The following is an 18,659-nucleotide window of genomic DNA, read 5'->3' on the forward strand; positions in this document are numbered from 1 at the left end:
ACAGGTGTGTGTAGCTACAACTGCACCTGGACAGCTGTGGACTATGTGTTGCATTTTACAAATACAAACTTGCAATGGAACACCTTTCTTATGGAAAATAGCCTTTTGTTCAAAATCCCTCACATTTGCTTTTGGTAGACTTTAAGCATTTCACAGCTTATGCAGTTAGTTTGCTACTCCAGTGTATAAGATCAGCTACATTCATTTATATAAAATAAAAACACTCAGGAGATTGTATAATGCATCACTCAAGGTTAGATAATGCATACATACAGTGATAATAACTGTACGTTGAACTTCAAACTTTAGAGGTCAGGCAGCATCTGTAGAAAGAAAATGAGTGAAGAAAGACCTTGCAACCTCGTGTCAGGATTGGAACAGAGGGAATAAGTTAGTTTTCATAACCAAGAAGTAGGAGACGGGTGACTAGAACAAATGGCATATCTCTGATGGGTAAATGTTGTAGTTAAGTAATATCTCTGATGGGTCAACGTTGTAGTTAAAGAGTGACGGTGTAATATCTCTGATGGGTCAACGTTGTAGTTAAAGAGTGACGGTGTAATATCTCTGATGGGTCAACGTTGTAGTTAAAGAGTGACGGTGTAATATCTCTGATGGGTCAACGTTGTAGTTAAAGAGTGACGGTGTAATATCTCTGATGGGTCAACGTTGTAGTTAAAGAGTGACGGTGTAATATCTCTGATGGGTCAACGTTGTAGTTAAAGAGTGACGGTGTAATATCTCTGATGGGTCAACGTTGTAGTTAAAGAGTGACGGTGTAATATCTCTGATGGGTCAACGTTGTAGTTAAAGAGTGACGGTGTAATATCTCTGATGGGTCAACATTGTAGTTAAAGAGTGACGGTGTAATATCCCTGATGGGTCAACGTTGTAGTTAAAGAGTGACGGTGTAATATCTCTGATGGGTCAACGTTGTAGTTAAAGAGTGACGGTGTAATATCTCTGATGGGTCAACGTTGTAGTTAAAGAGTGACGGTGTAATATCTCTGATGGGTCAACGTTGTAGTTAAAGAGTGACGGTGTAATATCTCTGATGGGTCAACGTTGTAGTTAAAGAGTGACGGTGTAATATCCCTGATGGGTCAACGTTGTAGTTAAAGAGTGACGGTGTAATATCTCTGATGGGTCAACATTGTAGTTAAAGAGTGATGGTGTAATATCTCTGATGGGTTAATGATGTTTTAGTTAAAGACTGACAGCGTAATATGTTGCTTACAGCAGGAGCGTTACTGAAGTGCTAGGAAAAAAGAGTTGAGCCAGTGTGTCCACACAGGACTGAAAGAAATCTTATCCTATAAAAAGACAGGTACATCTTGGGCCATGCAGATACCTGTAGTTCGATCTTGGAGAAGGGACTGAATCTGAGGAAGACTGAGAGGATAAGTTTAGCTATTCCCACTCTGACTCTGCCTATCTGTCAGTGCCACCTACACTGTTACACTGAAGCACAACGCAAGCTTGAAGAACAACACTCCATCTTCCTTCCACACGGGTTGCAGAATTCTGGACTTAATATATCAAATTCTCCCACTTAGAGTCACTTTCACTTTCTTTCTGTCTGTATCAGAACTCGGCTTTTCTGCCAGTCATCCATCTGTGATCTTGGCTGGGTTACTCTCTCTCCTCTAGTATTGTCTGTACTGCTGAGCATATCCAACAGCTCAATCTGCAACACATTCTTTTTACATTATACCTAAATGACCTGGTTAACAGAATTGATGGCTTTGTTGCAAATTTTGCAGATGATACAAAGTTAGGTGGAGGGGCAGGTAGTTTAGAGGAATTAGAAAAGATACAGAAGGACTTAGACATCTTAGGAGAATGGGCAATGAAGTAGCAGATAGAATAGTGTCCGGAAGTGCACTTTGGTAGCAGAAATGAAAGATTAAACTATTTTCTAAGTGGAAGGAAAATTGAAAAATCAGAGACTTGTGAGTCCTTGAGCAGGATTACGTGAAGGTTAATTTGCAGGTTTTGAGTTGGTGGTGAGGAAGGCAAGTGCAACACTAACATTCATTTCCAGAGGACTAGAATATAAAACCAAGGATGTAGTGTTGAGGCTTTATAAAGCACAGGTGAGGCCTCACTTGGAGTATTGTGAATAGTTTTGGGCTCCTTATCTAAGAAATGGTGTACTGCCATTGGAAAGGGTTCAAAGGAGGCCACAACAATGATTCCAGGATTAAACGGCCTGTCTTGTGAAGAGTGTTTGATGGCTGTGGGCCTGTATTCACTGGAAATCAGAAGAATGAGCTGTGACCTAATTGAAACCTATTGAAATGGTGAAAGATCTTGATAGAGTGGATGTGGAGAGGATGTTTCTTATGGTGGGAATGTCTAGGACCAGAGGACACAGCCTCAGAATAGAGGGGCATCCTTTTAGAACGGAGATGAAGAGGAATTTCTTTAGCTAGAGAGTGGTGAATCTGTGGAATTCATTGCCATAGGCAGCTGTGGAAGCCAAGTCTTTGTGTATATTTCGGCAGAAGTTGATAGATTCTTGCTTAATCAGCTCATGAAGAATTACAGGGAGAAGGCAGGTGATTGAGGCTGAGGGAAATGGATCAGCCATGATGAAATGGCGAAGCAGATTTGATGGGCCAAATGGCCTAATTCTGTTCCTATATCTAATGATATCAACACAGAGAAAGTAACATAAATTGCTTCTAGCTATGGCATCAACTAATTTATTTCCCCCCACTACACTTATCCCTTTCTTTCACTCATCCCTCCTTATCTTTTCTAGTATTGGAAACTAATTTAATTTCTCCCTTTCGCAGTCTTACATAGCATCTGAGAATTGAACATAGAAAATATACAGAACATGGAACGGTACAGCACAGGGACAGGCCCTCTGGCCCACAAAGCTGTGCCAAACCAACTAAAAAAACCCAGAACTAACCCCTCCTGCCTACACAATGTCATGTCCTTACATCTTCCTCACATCCGTGTGCCTACCAAAATACCTCTTAAAAACCTCTACTATATTTGCCTCTCCCACCGTACAAGACAACACATTCTAGGCATCCACCACTCTCTCTTACCCTTCATATCCTCTTTGAAGCGATCCCTCCCCCACCTTCACTGGGTGCCTCTGATATTAGACATTTCTACCCAGGGAAAAGTATACTCCTTGTATACTCTATCTATTCCTCTCATAATCTTACAAACCTCTATCAGATCTCCCCTCAGCCTCTGCCACTCCAAAGAAAACAGCCTAAGTTTGTCCAGCCTCTCATGATAGCACACGCCCTCTAAACCAGGCAGCATCCTGGTAAACCTCTTCTGCACCCTCTCCACAGCCTCAACATCCTTCCTCTGGTCGGGCGACATTAACTGTTCCTATCTCCATGAATGCTACCTGACCTGCTGTGTTTCCAACACTTTTTTTGCTTTTATTTCGGATTTACAGCACCTGCAATTTATTTTTGAGTTTTATTTTTGTGATGTCGATCATGTGGTGTCCAAAGGGTTTTATAATAGTGCCTATAAAGCTAACTATTATAAAGCTAATGATGGAGACACCAGAGCAGCTGATAAGGTAAGTTTGAAGGAGCAACTTGAGGGAGACCCAGAGATGGGAAGGGTTAGAGACAACTGAATGTACGGACCAAAGAAGCAACAGGGATCAATGGAGTGAGTGGGACTTGAATTGGACGAATGTAAATTTTTAGATTGGTTTAGGACCTGAGGAGATTTCAAAGAAAGAGAGGTGTGAGAAGATGGGGGACCTTGAACATGAATCCAGGAATTAAGTTTGAAGTTTGGAGGAATAAAGAAGCCAGCATAGGTTAATAAGGATGCTTCCAATGTGGCCTCCTGTCTATCAGTGAGACCCGATGTAGATTGGGAGACCACTTCACTGAGCACCTATACTCCATCTGTCAGAAAAGGCCATCTCCCAGTGGCAACCCATTTCAATTCTTCTACTTCCCATTCCAATATGTCGCGATGAGGCCACACTCAGGTTGGAGGAACAACACCTCATATTCCATCTGGGTAGCCTCCAACCTGATGGCATGAACATCAATTTCTCAAACTTCTGGTAGTGCCCCCACCCACCATTCCCCAGCCCCTTTTCCCTCTCTCACCTTATCTCTTTGCCTGTCCATCACCTCCCTCTGGTGCTCCTCCCCCTTTTCTTTCTTCCATGGCCTTCTGTCCTCTCCTATTAGACTCCCCCTTCTCCAGCCCTGTATCTCACCAATCAACTTCCCAGCTCTTCACTTCATCCCTCTCCCTTCCTGGTATTTACCTATCACTTCGTGTTTCTTCCCCCCCCCCCCCCACCCCTCCATCCCCACTTTTAAAATCTATTGCTCATCTCTTTTTTCCCTCCAGTCCTGCGGAAGGGTCTCGGCCGAAACGGCGTATGCACTCTTTTCCGTAGACACTGCCTGTCCTGCAGCTTTCTGTGTGTGCTGTTAGGTTAGTAAGGCTGATGATGTTCCAGACATGTATCAGGTCAGGAAACAAGAGAATTTCAAATGATTGAAATGGAAAAATTGAAAGTATTGTATAGCGGCGAAAAACTGATCCAAAATCTTAACATATTGAAATAAGTCTTTGTTTCTTCCCCTTTTCATTAGTTGTCCCAACTAAGCCACCTCAATGTGAAAACACAATAGTATTAGCATAAAAGATCATTTGTTCAATCGCAAAAGAGTCTTGTCTTAAATCTACAATCAAAATGATTTCTCATTTTAGATCCCTCTGAATAAAATGCATCTTTTAAGATGTCATGCTGAATAACGATCAAGACAACAGACTTATGTCATATCAAGTGCACGTTGTACATAAAACACTGTGAAATGCAATTTGCAGATAAACTTTGTTCTGCAGTTCAGACAAAACAAGCTGACTTGGTCCTCTAGTCAAGAACTTGCTGTTTATATGTGTAACATGACTAATCACTGCATTATGGGTCAGAATCGCAGCAAATAACTTGCTGGCTTGTCACACTGTTGTAAACCCTGTCTTTCAGACATCGATGAATGTTTTGATGGAGGGCTTGGAACTTGTGGTCAGATCTGCACAAACTTGCCAGGTTCCTACACCTGCTCCTGCCTGGCTGGTTACGCATTAGAGGACAATAACTGGTCTTGTCATCCAGAATGTAAGTCACTGATCAACTGATTACAGCAAAATTAATACAAAAGTAAAGGGGAAAACAACAAAAGTGGAGACATTTTATATGTTGGTGGTACTGAGGCATCTGATCAATATTCATGCTCAGATGAATAATGAAATTCTAAGTTTGGTATTTCTCTGACCACCAGTGATCACAATGATTTTGACCTGAAACATGAATTACTTCAAAGAAGAAACATAGAAATCTACAGCACATTACAGGTCCTTTGGCCCACAATGTTGTGCCAACCATGAAACGTACTCTAGAAAATGCCTATTTTCCCTACCACATAGCCTCTATTTTTCTAAGCTCCATGTACCTATCTAAGAGTCTCTTAAAAGACCCTATTGTGACCACCCCCACCGCTGCTGCTGGCAGTGCATTCCACACACTCACCACTCTCTGTGTGAAAAACTTATCCCTGACATCTCCCTTGTACCTATTTCCAAGCTCCTTAAAACTATGCCCCGCTTGCTAGCCACTTCAGCCCTGGGAAAAAGCCTCTGACTATCCACAAGATCAATGCCTCTCATCATCTTGTACACCTCTATCAGATCACGTCTCATCTTTCATCGCTCCAAGGAGAAAAGGCCAAGTTCACTCAACCTATTCTCTTAAGGCATGCTCCCCAATCCAGGCAACATCTTTGTAAATCTCCTCTGCACTCTCTCTATAGCATCCCCATCCTTCCGGTAGTGAGGTGAGCAGAACTGAGCACAGTACTCCAAGTGGTATAAATCCAAAGGGGGGGTCAGCTGTAACAGAGATACATGGAGTTCGATGCATAATATCTAGCAATTAACTCTGGACAATAAAACAATCTGATCTCAAATGCCACTGTAGTCAACATAAGACTAAAGGTTGTAAGCTGAACTGGTGGAGAGCTGTTGCAAAAATCATTGCCAGGTGCTACATTCTTAGGAAAAACCTGAACCCGAGCATTCAGCATTTTAATGCCATTTACGTAAATTAAGTCTATGTATTCTAAATATGCTACCACCAGTCTGCTCTATGCAAACAAAAATCCCTAATCCTGTGGCAGGCACCAGGACATATGAATGGACAGATACTTTGCGTTGGAAGTGGCTATTAATCCTCATGGTCTTACGATGGTGTCCACTTAAAGTCTGGGTAATAGGAAAGAAAACCCAAGAAGGTTGTGTTTCTATTACAGAAAGGAATCTGAATAACCTTATCTGACTAACTCTTGACAACTAGTTCTGGGGTCCTGGATTATGAAGGTTAATTGCAAGAAAAATTAAATAAAACCAAACTACAAATTTCATTGATATGCCAACAAATATATTGAACCATTACAATTTTCATTCTTTCTATTTGTGTTTCTTTTTCAGGAATATTACACATAATTCCTTTTGTTAGATTTCTTTGGTGCCTTGACATCTTTAGTTAATGTGGAGGAGTGATCATGGGTGACAAGCTGAGACATTTTTTCCTAGAAAATACTTTTCTCTCCACTGATCAATCAGCTGTGACTGGACAATCACCGAACCTGGAATCATAAACAAAATGACAAAGACCAGAATCTGAAACAAAAGCAGGAAACAGCCGGTCAGGCAGCATTTGTCGAAAGAAAATCCAGTTTATGCTTCAGGTCGAGCATCATTCAAACATAGATTACAGCTCTTTGGGATTATAGCTGTTCGCACACTTATTTCCCGAGGCAGGTTTTGTTTAGTAGACTTTAAATGGACAAAGTTGGTGTCTTCTGAGACAGCATTTTGCAATACCAAAATATGCTTGGAACTGTTACAGCTAGTAAAAAGCTCTATGCAATCATTATGAAGCCTCCACTGGTCAGGTCACACACCACTGGGAGCTACATTTTAATTTACTAATAAGTAATAATCCATGAATTTCTGAGATTCCTGTTAAAATGTTTGAAACTTGGTTACATTTTGTATCATGCCCATACTCGTTATTGTTGCAAGTTAAAATTGTCAATTTCAATTTTGAAGGAATATGAACAAGATTCGGGAAGGTTAAAACAGTTGATTTTGTTGAAGTATCACTACCTGATATCACGGTCAGCCTATTCCAATGCCTTTCCGGCCCTTGCTGGCATAATAGAAGTGGCTAAGGACATGCACAGGAATGTTCACTGAAGGAAACGGACAGCCAACAGTGCATGGCGTCTGGAGACTTTATGGAGCATGCGGCACATCTCTGCTACTGTCTCCAAAGGCATTTCTATCCCACCCTTCCTAAGTAGTTGGCCAGAATGAATCAGAAACATAGTAATATGAGCAGATTATTTGAACTCTCTCCTGAGCTCGTCCATAGACATTCTCTTACAGGTTTTCATCAGCCAAGTATATGTTGCTAATCATAATAATTGGTCTCTTGTGCTCTGATGAGCAGCTCACGTAATCCATCAGTTAGCTTTATGACATACTATGCCTTTGCCTTAAGTGCCTATTATACAGGTGCAAGTCTAGTTTGACCCATTTTATCAGTGCAATGATGCGTGGAATCCACAAATTCCAAACAGTAACTGCTGTTGATATGGAAAAAGATTAGGAAACATCCACCCCTCCGAGTATTGTAGAGAATTCCCAGATAATGGAGGTGTTACTGCTTATCTTATGAGGCATTTTCAGACAGCTCAGTGTCTCTGTTTATACATGTTTAATTTTTTTTAAAGCTCCTCCACCTTACCTGATCTTCAGCCACGGTAATGCAATATACAGGATTGACAGAGAGGGAACGAACCACCAGAGGATTGTGACAAATTCTGGGCTATCAGTTCTCCTGGATTTTCACTACAGGAATGAAAAGATCTACTGGGCAGATAGAGAGAGTGGACTTCTACAACAGGCCTTTATAAATGGCACAAACAGAAAGGTGAGTGCACATGGAAACACAAGACACTGTAGATACTGATGCAAGGCTTCAAACTTCAAAGTAAGTTTTGTTATGGAAGTACATATGTGTCACCATACATAACCCTGAGATTCATCTTGTGGGCAAACTCGACAAATTTATAGAATAGTAATTGTAACAGGATCATCTAGAGTGCAGAAGACAACAAAATGTGCAAATGCAGATAAATAATGAGAACATGAGGTAATGAGATTTAGTCCTTAAAATGAGATCATTGGTTGTGGGAACATTTCAATGATGGGGGCAAGTGAGTGTAGTTATCCCCTTTTATTCAACAGCCTGATGGCTGAGGGGTAGTTAACTGTTCTTGAACCTGGTGGTGCAGGTCCTGAGGGTCCTCTACCTTCTTATGGAAGCAGCATGTAGAGAGCATGACCTGGGTGTTGGGGATCTCCAATGATGGTTGCTGCTTTCCTGCAACCCAAAGTGTAGGAAGTTCTTTTCCTGCACTCACCCTTGCCTCCTTTCAGGGCCCCAAACAATCCTTCACAGGCAACATTTCATATGCAAATCTGTTTGGGTTCTTTACTGTTTTGGTGCTCCTGATGCGACTCCCTCTATACCGGTGAGGCCCAACACAGACTGGGGATCAACATTGTCAAGCGCCTTCGCGTCACCTACAACAAACAGTGGCCAACCATGTTAATTCCAGTCCCCGTTCCCACTCTGACATGTCAGTCCATGGCCCCTCTACTGCCTGGTATGCTTGTGTGGGTAAAGCAGTCACATTCGTTAACAATCAGACTGACTTCAGCTCGACCACATTGTACACGGGACACTCCAGCCTGCCAAGAACATGTGTGACCCGGTCACCAATGTCACTTCCAGTTCCGGGTGAACAGCCCGCACTGCACACTGGGAAATGAAGTTTTTTTCCTTCATCTCACACACACACACACACACACACACACACACACACACACACACACACACACACACACACACTATGATGCCTGCTATGATGAGGCAACTCTCAGGTTGGAGGAACTGAAACTAAAAGGGGATAACTACACTCATATTCTGTTTGGGTAGCCCCCAACCTGGTGGCATGAACATCAGTTTCTCTGACTTATCGTAATGTTTCTCCATATTCCTTCCCTCATCTTCCATTCTCCACTCCTCTTACCCATAATCTTCTGCTCAGCTGCCCATCTCCTCCCTGTGGTGGCCCTCTTCCTCCCCTTTCTCCCATGGACCATTCTCCTCTCCTATCAGATTCCTTCAGCCTCTTACTTTTTCCACCTATCACCTCCCAGCTTCTCACTTCATCCCCTTCATACCTGTCCTCACTGATTTTCTTTTAGCTTGAACTCGTTCCTCTCCTCCATCCCCTTAATCTGCCTTCTTCCCACTTCCTTTCCAGTCCTGGTGAAGGGTCTCAGCCCAAAGTATCAACTGTTTATTCCTTTCCATTGCTGCTGCCTGACCTGCTGAGTTCCTCCGGCATTTTGTGTGTGTTACTCAGGATTTCCAGCCTCTGCAGAGTCTCTTGTGCTTACAATTTACTGCTCTTCCTGCCGAGTTCCTTCCTCGGGTTGTTTGTTACTGGAGGTGAGTGGAGGACTCTGTAGGTAGAGCATTCTGATTTTATTTCCGCACATTTTAATCAGGTTATGACTGTGACAGACTCATCAGAATGGAAGTGACAAATATCAAAGTGGATTTGCAGTATTTTTTATTGGAGCTGTCGGGCAAAATTATACTTGTCTGATTTTGCATGTTGTGAAATGCAGAAAATCAGTTATATTATTTTAAAATGATGTCATCATACCCATTACCGAGAATCTACATAGAATCTCGATAGAATAGAAAATTGAAGAAATAGGAAGTTATTGAATTAATGACTAGAGTAATGCTTGATGTAAATTTAAAGCTTAAATCTTCTCCTTTTCATGACAGACTACCTTTCTCTTATTGAGCTTCTTGGAAATAGGTTCCCAGGGGCTGCAGAATTAGAAGGGCGTTGGACAAGCAGGTTCTGCATCCATTTCTTGTTGGATCACTGTTTCTTGAATTGACGTCGTTTTGAATTTCAGAGAACTTGACCCAGTCTCTTCGATTTGGTGCAGGAACGTTCCTGAAGAATTGCCAACACAATCTCACAGGATGTGGTCAAGTTTAATTCTTGTTTTAAGCTCTTCAACCACTTAGAAAGCACCGGGAAGAATAGGTGGTGCTCAAGATCTTAGAGTAGCACAAGTTTTCTTTGCATTTTCTTAAGGCCCGTGTTGACCCTGCACCTTTGCGACTTGGCAGGTGTTACAGGCAGTTCAGAAGCTCAACTCCAAAAGGAAAGCCACAGGCTATTGACTGCAGTGATGGTTTTCCAGACAAGAGGGTAATAATGACGAGGGTAGGAGTGTTGTTTGCTGCCAGCAAGGCACAGTTGTTGACCCAATCACACAATTTTGTGTTTGAAGTGTTATAGACCAAGAGAGAGCGTTGATCGGGTGGATAGCCAGAGGCTTTATCCCAGGCTAACCCCAGGGGGCATAGCTTTAAGGTGCTTGGAAATAGGAACAAGGGGGATGTCAGGGGTAAGTTTTTCACACAGAGAGTGGTGGGTGTGTGGAATGCACTGCCAGTGAAGATGGTAAAGGTGGATACAATAGGGTCTTTTAAGAGACTCTTGGATAGGTACATGGAGCTTAGAAAAATAGAGGGCTGTGCGATAGGGAAATTCTAGGCAGTTTATAGAGTAGGTTACATGGTCGGCCCAACATTGTGGGCCGAAGGGCCTGAATGTGGTGTAAATTTCTATGTTCTAAAGCATTCTGCAGACTCTGGCCAACATCAGGATATACCGACAAATTTCAGAGGCAGTGGATCTGGGGAATATTTCCAGCACTTCCAGTTTTTATTTAATGGTTTAATAGTTGGAACATGTGTGCTGAGGCTCTCAGTTCCAAGTGGAGTATATATCTACTAAAGTGCATTCATATTAAATATTGTAGGGTACAGAACAGATTAACCAGTGAGACCTTGAATACGATGAAGCAAGGAGTTGAGAAACCTAATGACCTGAGGGAAGAAACTGTTTCTCATTTTAACAATCATTGTTTTTATGCATTGCAGTCTCCTGCCTGATGGTAGAAAGTCGAAGAGAATGCTGGTGGATGGGTGGGATCCTTAATAATACGAAGGGCCCTGTGTTTGCAGCAGTCCTGATAAATGTCCCCTGCGGATGGTAGGGAGACCCTTATGATCCTCTCAGCCGTTCTCACAGTCCGGTGTCAGGACTTCTGGCCCGATGCATTTGTAGGGTTATGTGCAGGTCTCACATAGGCAAGCTGGTGTGCACACAAACCACTACACAACCTTTTCCTGTCAGGCCGTCACAGTACCAATCGGACACAAGGTAGTAAGGAGAATCCTGTAATGTAACGCCCGTCACCTTTCATCCTGAATCCAGTAGGTATTATAAACCAGACCAGTGCTGTCTGTTGCAGTCTGTGAATAGACTGGCAAACTGGGCAACCCACTTCACACTCATTTTAAAAATACTTCGTCAATTGCTGAGAGGGATTTCCATATAAATGTAATATCTTGTTTCTTTCCAAATTTACACATTTACTTTATTTGCCATCGGACATATGGACTAGGCCCTCCACCATCCATATAGCCATATAACAATTACATCACGGAAACAGGCCATCTTGGCTCTTCCAGTCTGTGCCGAACACTTACTCACCTAGTCCCACTGGCCCACACTCAGTCCATAACCCTCTATTCCTTTCCTGTCCATATACCTATCCAAATTTTTAAAATGACAAAATCGAACCTGCCTCTACCACTTCTACTGGAAGCTCGTTCCACACAGCTACCACTCTCTGAGTAAAGAAGTTCTCCCTCATGTTATCCCTAAACTTTTGCCCCTTAACTCTCAACTCATGTCCTCTTGTTTGAATCTCCCCTACTCTCAATGGAAAAAGCCTATCCATGTCAACTCTATCTATCCCCCTCATAATTTTAAATACCTCTATCAAGCCCCCCCCCCCAATCTTCTACACTCCAAAGAATGAAGACCTAACTTGTTCAACCTTTCTCTGTAACTTAGGTGCTGAAACCCAGGTAACATTCTAGTAAACCTGACAGTCCACTGACAGTCTATCTTGCCTCTTCACTTTTACATGTTTCCTTTAGACCTGATCATTCTCAAATCACTGTTCCTTTTCTCCTCCACCTCAATGGATCAAAATATTCAAAGAAATGGAAGGATTTCTTTTGCCCCTTTGAGAATGGCTCTAAATATTTTCATTAAAGAGATGCTGGGCTGTCCACTCAATCACCATGTTCCCTCCATCCATCCTTGTGTGCCAAAACTGCACCAATTAATCAGGCAGTTTTCCTACAAATTCTATTGTAATGTCCGTCATGTAGAAAGACTTTCAGTAATATTGAATGATTTAACTGGATAAATCTTGATTTAATTTTTGGATTGATTTTTGCCATGAATTCTCTAAACCAGTTCACTGTATGACCAGATGACTACTGAATAAAGATGCACTGTTACCATTTTACTGTTTTGCAAGAAAACAATGAAGAGCATAACTCTGAATTATTTGCATCACAGACTGTGCGGACTGTGGGAAAAGGTCTTTTTGGCTTTGCTGTTGATTGGTTACACAACACCATCATTTGGACCAATCGAGAGAAAGGGACCATTGAAATGTCAAACGTGCATGGAGAAAATTCCAAGATCCTGCTAAGAGATCTGACTTTTCCCACGGTCATGGCAGTGGATCCGGAGAAAGGGTATGACTTCGACTTGTATATTTCTACGAGTCATAATTCAAGGTCTCTGGTCTAAATATGCATCTGGAATGGATATCAAATAAGAATCTGAGACAGTTGTGGGGATTGAAATAAACTGGTCAAAACATGATTCAATAAATACCTTAAAACATGGTTAAAATTAAGGACTTTAAGCTCTCTCTCAGCAAGGGAATCTGGCAAGGAAGTGATTAGATTTATTGGGACTGTGTGAGGAAGCAGGTTAATAAGACTTTTCTGTATATTTGAGGCTTTTTGACCTGAAACCAGAACTATTGTTTAAAAGCCTTCTTTGTGAGTTGGCCAGAAATGTCTTGAAGGAAATGAATTCTGGCTGATCCAGGCAAGTTGCAAGCCCACAGTACTGCCGTGTGATCAGCAGGATCACCAGAAGCTAAAACGGGGAAAGGGGGTGAAAGAATTTTTTTTAAATGCATGAAAAACGTACCTAGAATGCTACTTAACATTGCTTGTCCCGAGAAAGGAATGGCGGAAGATCAGGAGAAGCCAAGTTATCCTTTGCCAAAAAAGTAGTTCTAGGAGAGTTGCAAAGTAGCACCTAATGAAAAACGCATTCAGAGGAAACCTGACCCACTTTAATTGTTATGCCTGGAAGTTGATTTGCAAAGAATGAAAATTTAAAACAGCACAGAGAAAGTAAATCATCTGTGTGGTTACCAGGATACCACAGGGACACAACCAAATTAGAGCCTTTACTCACTGGAATTCAGAAGAATGAGGGGTGACCTATATTGAATGTGAAAGACCTTGATAGAATGGATGAGGAGAAGATGATTCCTATGGTGGGGGAGTCTTAGAACAGAGGACATAGCCTTAGAATAGAGAGGCATCCTTTCAGAACAGAGATGAGGAAGAATTTCTTTAGCCAGAGAGTGGTGAATCTGTAGAATTTGTTGCCAGAGGCGGCTGTGGAGGCCAAGGGTTTGGATAGATTTAAGGCTATCAACAGAGGCTGACAGATCCTTGATTTGCCGGGGCATGAAGGGAAACAGGGAGAAGGGAGGTGGTTGGGGCTGAGTGGAAAATGGATCAACCATGGTCAAATGGCAGAGCAGACTCGATGGGACAAATGACCTAATTCTGCTCCTGTGCCTTATGATGTAATGGTCTTAATGTCTATCAATTGCTCCGATCCTGAATATATCTCTTTTCTTCAGTATGTGCAGCTTCAGAATAAACTCAATTTATTATAACCACCAGAAATTTATTACAGACCTTTTTCTTTTCATTATACACATCCAGTCTTAATTTAATTTTATTTTATTGCTCTGGTTTTAAACTACTTTATCCCCCTATTCCGGGATAACAATGCCTATTCCCGTCTCTCAGATGGATACTAAAGATCTCTTGGCTTAATTAATAGAAAATGAAGCAGCGCTATTCTGATCTGGGCAGAACTTGTCCTTCAACAATATCATTAGCAAAGGAAAAGATTGTTTTTATATCCCATTGTGAGTTTTCAGTCTATCTGTGAATAAATCATTCGCAATGTTTTCTTACGAAAGAACCACTTGGTTCTGAAGCAACAGTAATTTCCTAAAATAAGGAAGAGTATATTTCAAATGCAAGGTCTCATTCTACTTTTTTAATACTTTGCATTTTATTTATTATCCTAACATTTTAATTTTTCTTGGATGCTTCTAATATTTAGTACTTGGTAACTTTTTTGCCCACATGATGTGTGAAGTCCCAGGCTGAGGGTTGATATACCCTTGTTATGTGAGAGGACGTGCAGATCAGACTAATGATGTGTCAATGCAAGGCAACTTTCCTGTATATTTGAAGCACAAATAATTGCTCTTGAGAATAGTTTAGCACCAAAATTCTATCTTTTTCAAGAAAAGCGAAGGGCATAGAAACTTATGCAGATACTTGTTGGAACTTGTTCTGACAGGATAACAATCATTACAAAAGATAAATGTACTGAAGACATTACTGACACTGAGTTGTTACCTGGCAACGTGGAGAGCGGGATACTTTTTCGTGTTGTCCCATCATCCTTGCTGGGATGAGAGGACCTGAGTTATAAGGAAAGATTGAACAGGTTAGGACTCTATTCCTTGGAAGTGTAGAAGGTTGAGAGGAGATTTGATAGAGGTATACAAAATTATGAGGGGTATAGATAGGGTAAATATAAGCAGGCTTTTTCCACTGAGGTTGGGTGGGACTGGAACTAGAGGTCATAGGTTAAGGGTGAAAAGTGAAAAGTTTAATAGGAGCATGACGGGCTGTGAGAATGTGCTGCGAGTGATGCAAGCTCAATTTCAAAGTTTTAGAGAAGTTTAGATGGGTACATAAATGGTAGAGATATGGAGGACTATGGTCCCAGTGCTGGTCGATTAGAATAGGCAGCTTAACTTAGTAGTCAGCATGGACTAGACTGGCCAAGTGGCCTATTTCTGTGCTGTACTTTTGTATGATTCTCTGACTCTAAGACCTATCATCACAGATTTTAGTAAATCACAGCCAAATGTAATGCCAAGATTCCAATTGCTCTAATTGTAAGAGATAATGACACTGTTGCCTTCTGTAGAAACACCAGAATATATTTAAAAGGAATTAAATTATTTCTCTGTGTTCAGCACCTGCCATTCTAAACATACCAACCCTGTGTAAAGCTGATTTAAACTGAATCTGTTCATTTCTGCACTGTTAATATTAAATTAGACGTGTGTGAGTGTGTGTGTGTGTGTGTGTGTGTGTGTGTGTGTGTGTGTTTGTGTGTGTGTGTGTGTGTGTGTGTGTGTGAGTGTGTGTGTGAGAGTGTGCGTGTGAGGGAGAGAGTGTGTGCATGTGTGTGAGAGGGTGTGTGTGAGTGTGTGTGTGTGAGAGTGTGTGTGTGAGTGTGTGTGTGAGTGTGTGAGTGTGTGTATGTGTGTGTGTGTGTGTGTGTGTGTGTGTGTGTGTGTGTGTGTGTGTGTGTGTACACATGCACTCAGTGACCACTCTATTAGATATCTCCAGAACCTAATAAGAGAAAGTGGCCACTAAGTGTATGCTCATGGTCTTCTGCTGCTGTAGCCCATCCACTTCAAAGTTCAATGTGTTGTGCGTTCTGAGATGGTTTTCTACACACCACTGCTGTAATATGTGTTTTTCTGACTTACTGTCCCCTTCCTGTCAGTTTGAACCAGTCTGGCTGTTCTTCTCTGAACTCTCTCATCAACAAGATGTTTTGCTCCACAGAACTGCTGCTCACTGGGTGTTTTTTTGTTTTTCACACCATTCTCTGTGAGTGCTGGAGAGAGTTGTGCATGAAAATCCCAGATCAGCAGTTTCTGAGATACTCAAACACCCCATCCGGCATCAAAAATCACTCCATGGTCAAAGTCATTTAGATCATCTTTCTTCACCATTCTGATGCTTGGTCTGAACAACAACTGAACCTCTTGACCATGTCTGCATGCTTTTATACGTTGAGTTGCTGCCACATGATTGGCTGATTAGATGTTTACATTAAAGAGAGGCTGTACCTAATAAAGTGGCCATTGAGTGTATGTGGTTATTAATAAGTAAGAACATATCTGGCACATTAATGACAATATGAAATTGAGAGAAAACAGCATTCGAGCATTGCATTACTTAAAACATCTGTAATAATGGTGCAGATGCCTTTTCTTTGCCAATGACACTACTTCCATTATATATAGATCTCAATGAAGAACCTCAAGGAACATACATTAATCAACCACGAAAGAATAATCTTCGTTCAAATAAATTGATAGTTCTGATCTTAATTATAAAATGCACTATAAAACATTTGTTGTTTAAAATACAAACATCATCATCATTATGTTCCGTGCCAAATGACGTGGGTGACCATGGTCTCATGACCATGATTGTTCTTGGCAACTTTTTCTACAGATGTGGTTTGCCATTGCCTTCTTGTGGGCAGTGTCTTTATAAGATGGATGACCTCCCAGCCATTATCAATACTCTTCAGAGATTGTCTGCCTGGGGTCAGTGGTCACATAACCAGGACTTGTGATATGTACTGGCTGCTCATACGACCATCCACCACCTGCTCCCATGGGTTCACATGACTCTGATCGGGGGGCTAAGCAGGTGCTACACCTCGCCCAAGGGTGACCTGCAGGCTAGCGGAGGGAAGGAGCACCTTACACCTCCTTTGGTAGAGATGTAACTCCACCCTGCCACCCAAAGACAATATATTGGAATAGACAAAGGTTGGATATATTTAGCATATAGACGTGTTCTAATGTAAAACATAATTTTAAAAAGTAAACTTGTTGTTTTAATTAGCGGTTTCTTTCTATTCCTATTGATATATATATATTCTTCTTCCCTTATGTTGATGTACTCAAGCACAGTACGTTTCTAGCTGAACCAGGTGACTTCCCAAGACAGTCCTTTCACAAGGAATTGTACAGAGATATCACATCTACTGTAACTGGCTTTGCATAAATGTCAATCACTCTCTGTTATCCCTTATTATAATTATTCTTCGATATTTGGTAGAGTTCTCCTAACTCCACCTGTACATTGTGCAGATGCTGACTGGCAGTGTAGCAGTATGAGCACCAGACTTTGAGGCGAATGGTCCCAAGTTCAAATCCATCTGTGCTGGGTTGAGCATCAAGCTAGCAACTTGGCCTTGCATAAAACAGTCAAGTGTTCCAAAAATGCCACCCGATGCACCAAAAGGCACGAAAAGGAACAACATGTTTGGCAGATTCAAAATCATCTTAATAGGCAATTTTTACACAATTGCACAATGTAATATTATCCCATTCTACTCATATCTTCCTAATTTTTCTACACTAACAAATTCATAATAGTCATTACTGATCCCTTAACTCCTAACCAGCTGTAATCCACATTAACCATCAGTCAACACTTGAAGGCCCTTTTGAAAGCTCTTTTTCATTACTGTGATAACTAACGCAGACTGCTTTATCTTTTTCAAGGTATATGTTTTGGGCGTCAGAAGATTCTGTTCCGTGTATTCATCGCGCCTGTCTAAATGGCTCCAGACCCATCTCCATTGTCAAGCCAATAACGAAAGTGAAGATTTTAACACTGGATCTTATTGACAAGCGGCTCTTCTGGTTTCAAAGTGAGGCTGGGGCCATGTCAAGCAGCATTAGGTCATGTGACTACGCTGGAGGCTCAGTTCAGGTCATCAAACAAGCAGTAGAGTAAGTCTAGTGACAAGAAAGTTCAGTCATTTTTGCATCCCTTATTACCTTATCAGCAATGTTTCTTTTCGATTGTCATTTCCTTCTCTTCCATCTTGATGTGGATTCCTCACAGATAACATGTCGATAAAAAAATTCTATGCACTTTGTAATCGTCCAGGTATTCACGCTTGCTATACAAGTGCAGGAGTGAAGACACACTGAAGGCACAGGAGGCAGCAGGCACTGGAATCTGGAGCAACAAATAATCTGCTGGAGGAACTCAATGTGGGAGGAAAGGAATTGACAATGCTCCATGTCAAAACTGGCTGACTACAGTGTCCACGATTTCTTTCCTTGCTCGATGCTGCTAAACCTGCTGAGCTATTCCAGCAGATTTTTAGTTGTCACATTAAATATATACTGCCTGCAGGTTCAGTGGTTCATTAACCTATTTCAAATAGTTTAACGTCTGTTAATATGGAAGCTCTTGTCTTTTCTACCTTAGTATTGTAATGGAATGCAACACTTAGGCTATGCATATTTAAGCCACAAACAAGAGAAAATCTGCAGATGCTGGAAATCCGAGCATCGCACACTAAATACTTGAGGAACTCAGTAGGCCAGGCAGCAAATATGGAAAAAAGCACAGTCAACGTTTTAGGCCTTGGCCC

The 18,659-nt window shown here is 41.5% G+C and overlaps 1 protein-coding gene across 1 annotated transcript in view; it reads left to right on the forward strand.

The window, feature by feature from the left end:
- The window catches only part of egf (epidermal growth factor), a 120,731-nt gene that overhangs the window by 28,240 nt on the left and 73,832 nt on the right, over nt 1–18,659 (forward strand). Inside the window, 3 exon segments of the mRNA XM_059963354.1 lie at nt 7,815–8,014; nt 12,627–12,808; nt 17,776–18,006. Coding sequence (XP_059819337.1) covers nt 7,815–8,014; nt 12,627–12,808; nt 17,776–18,006 — 613 coding nt within the window.

The sequence above is a fragment of the Hypanus sabinus genome, chromosome 3, assembly GCF_030144855.1.
Source record: "Hypanus sabinus isolate sHypSab1 chromosome 3, sHypSab1.hap1, whole genome shotgun sequence".
NCBI lineage: Eukaryota > Metazoa > Chordata > Chondrichthyes > Myliobatiformes > Dasyatidae > Hypanus > Hypanus sabinus.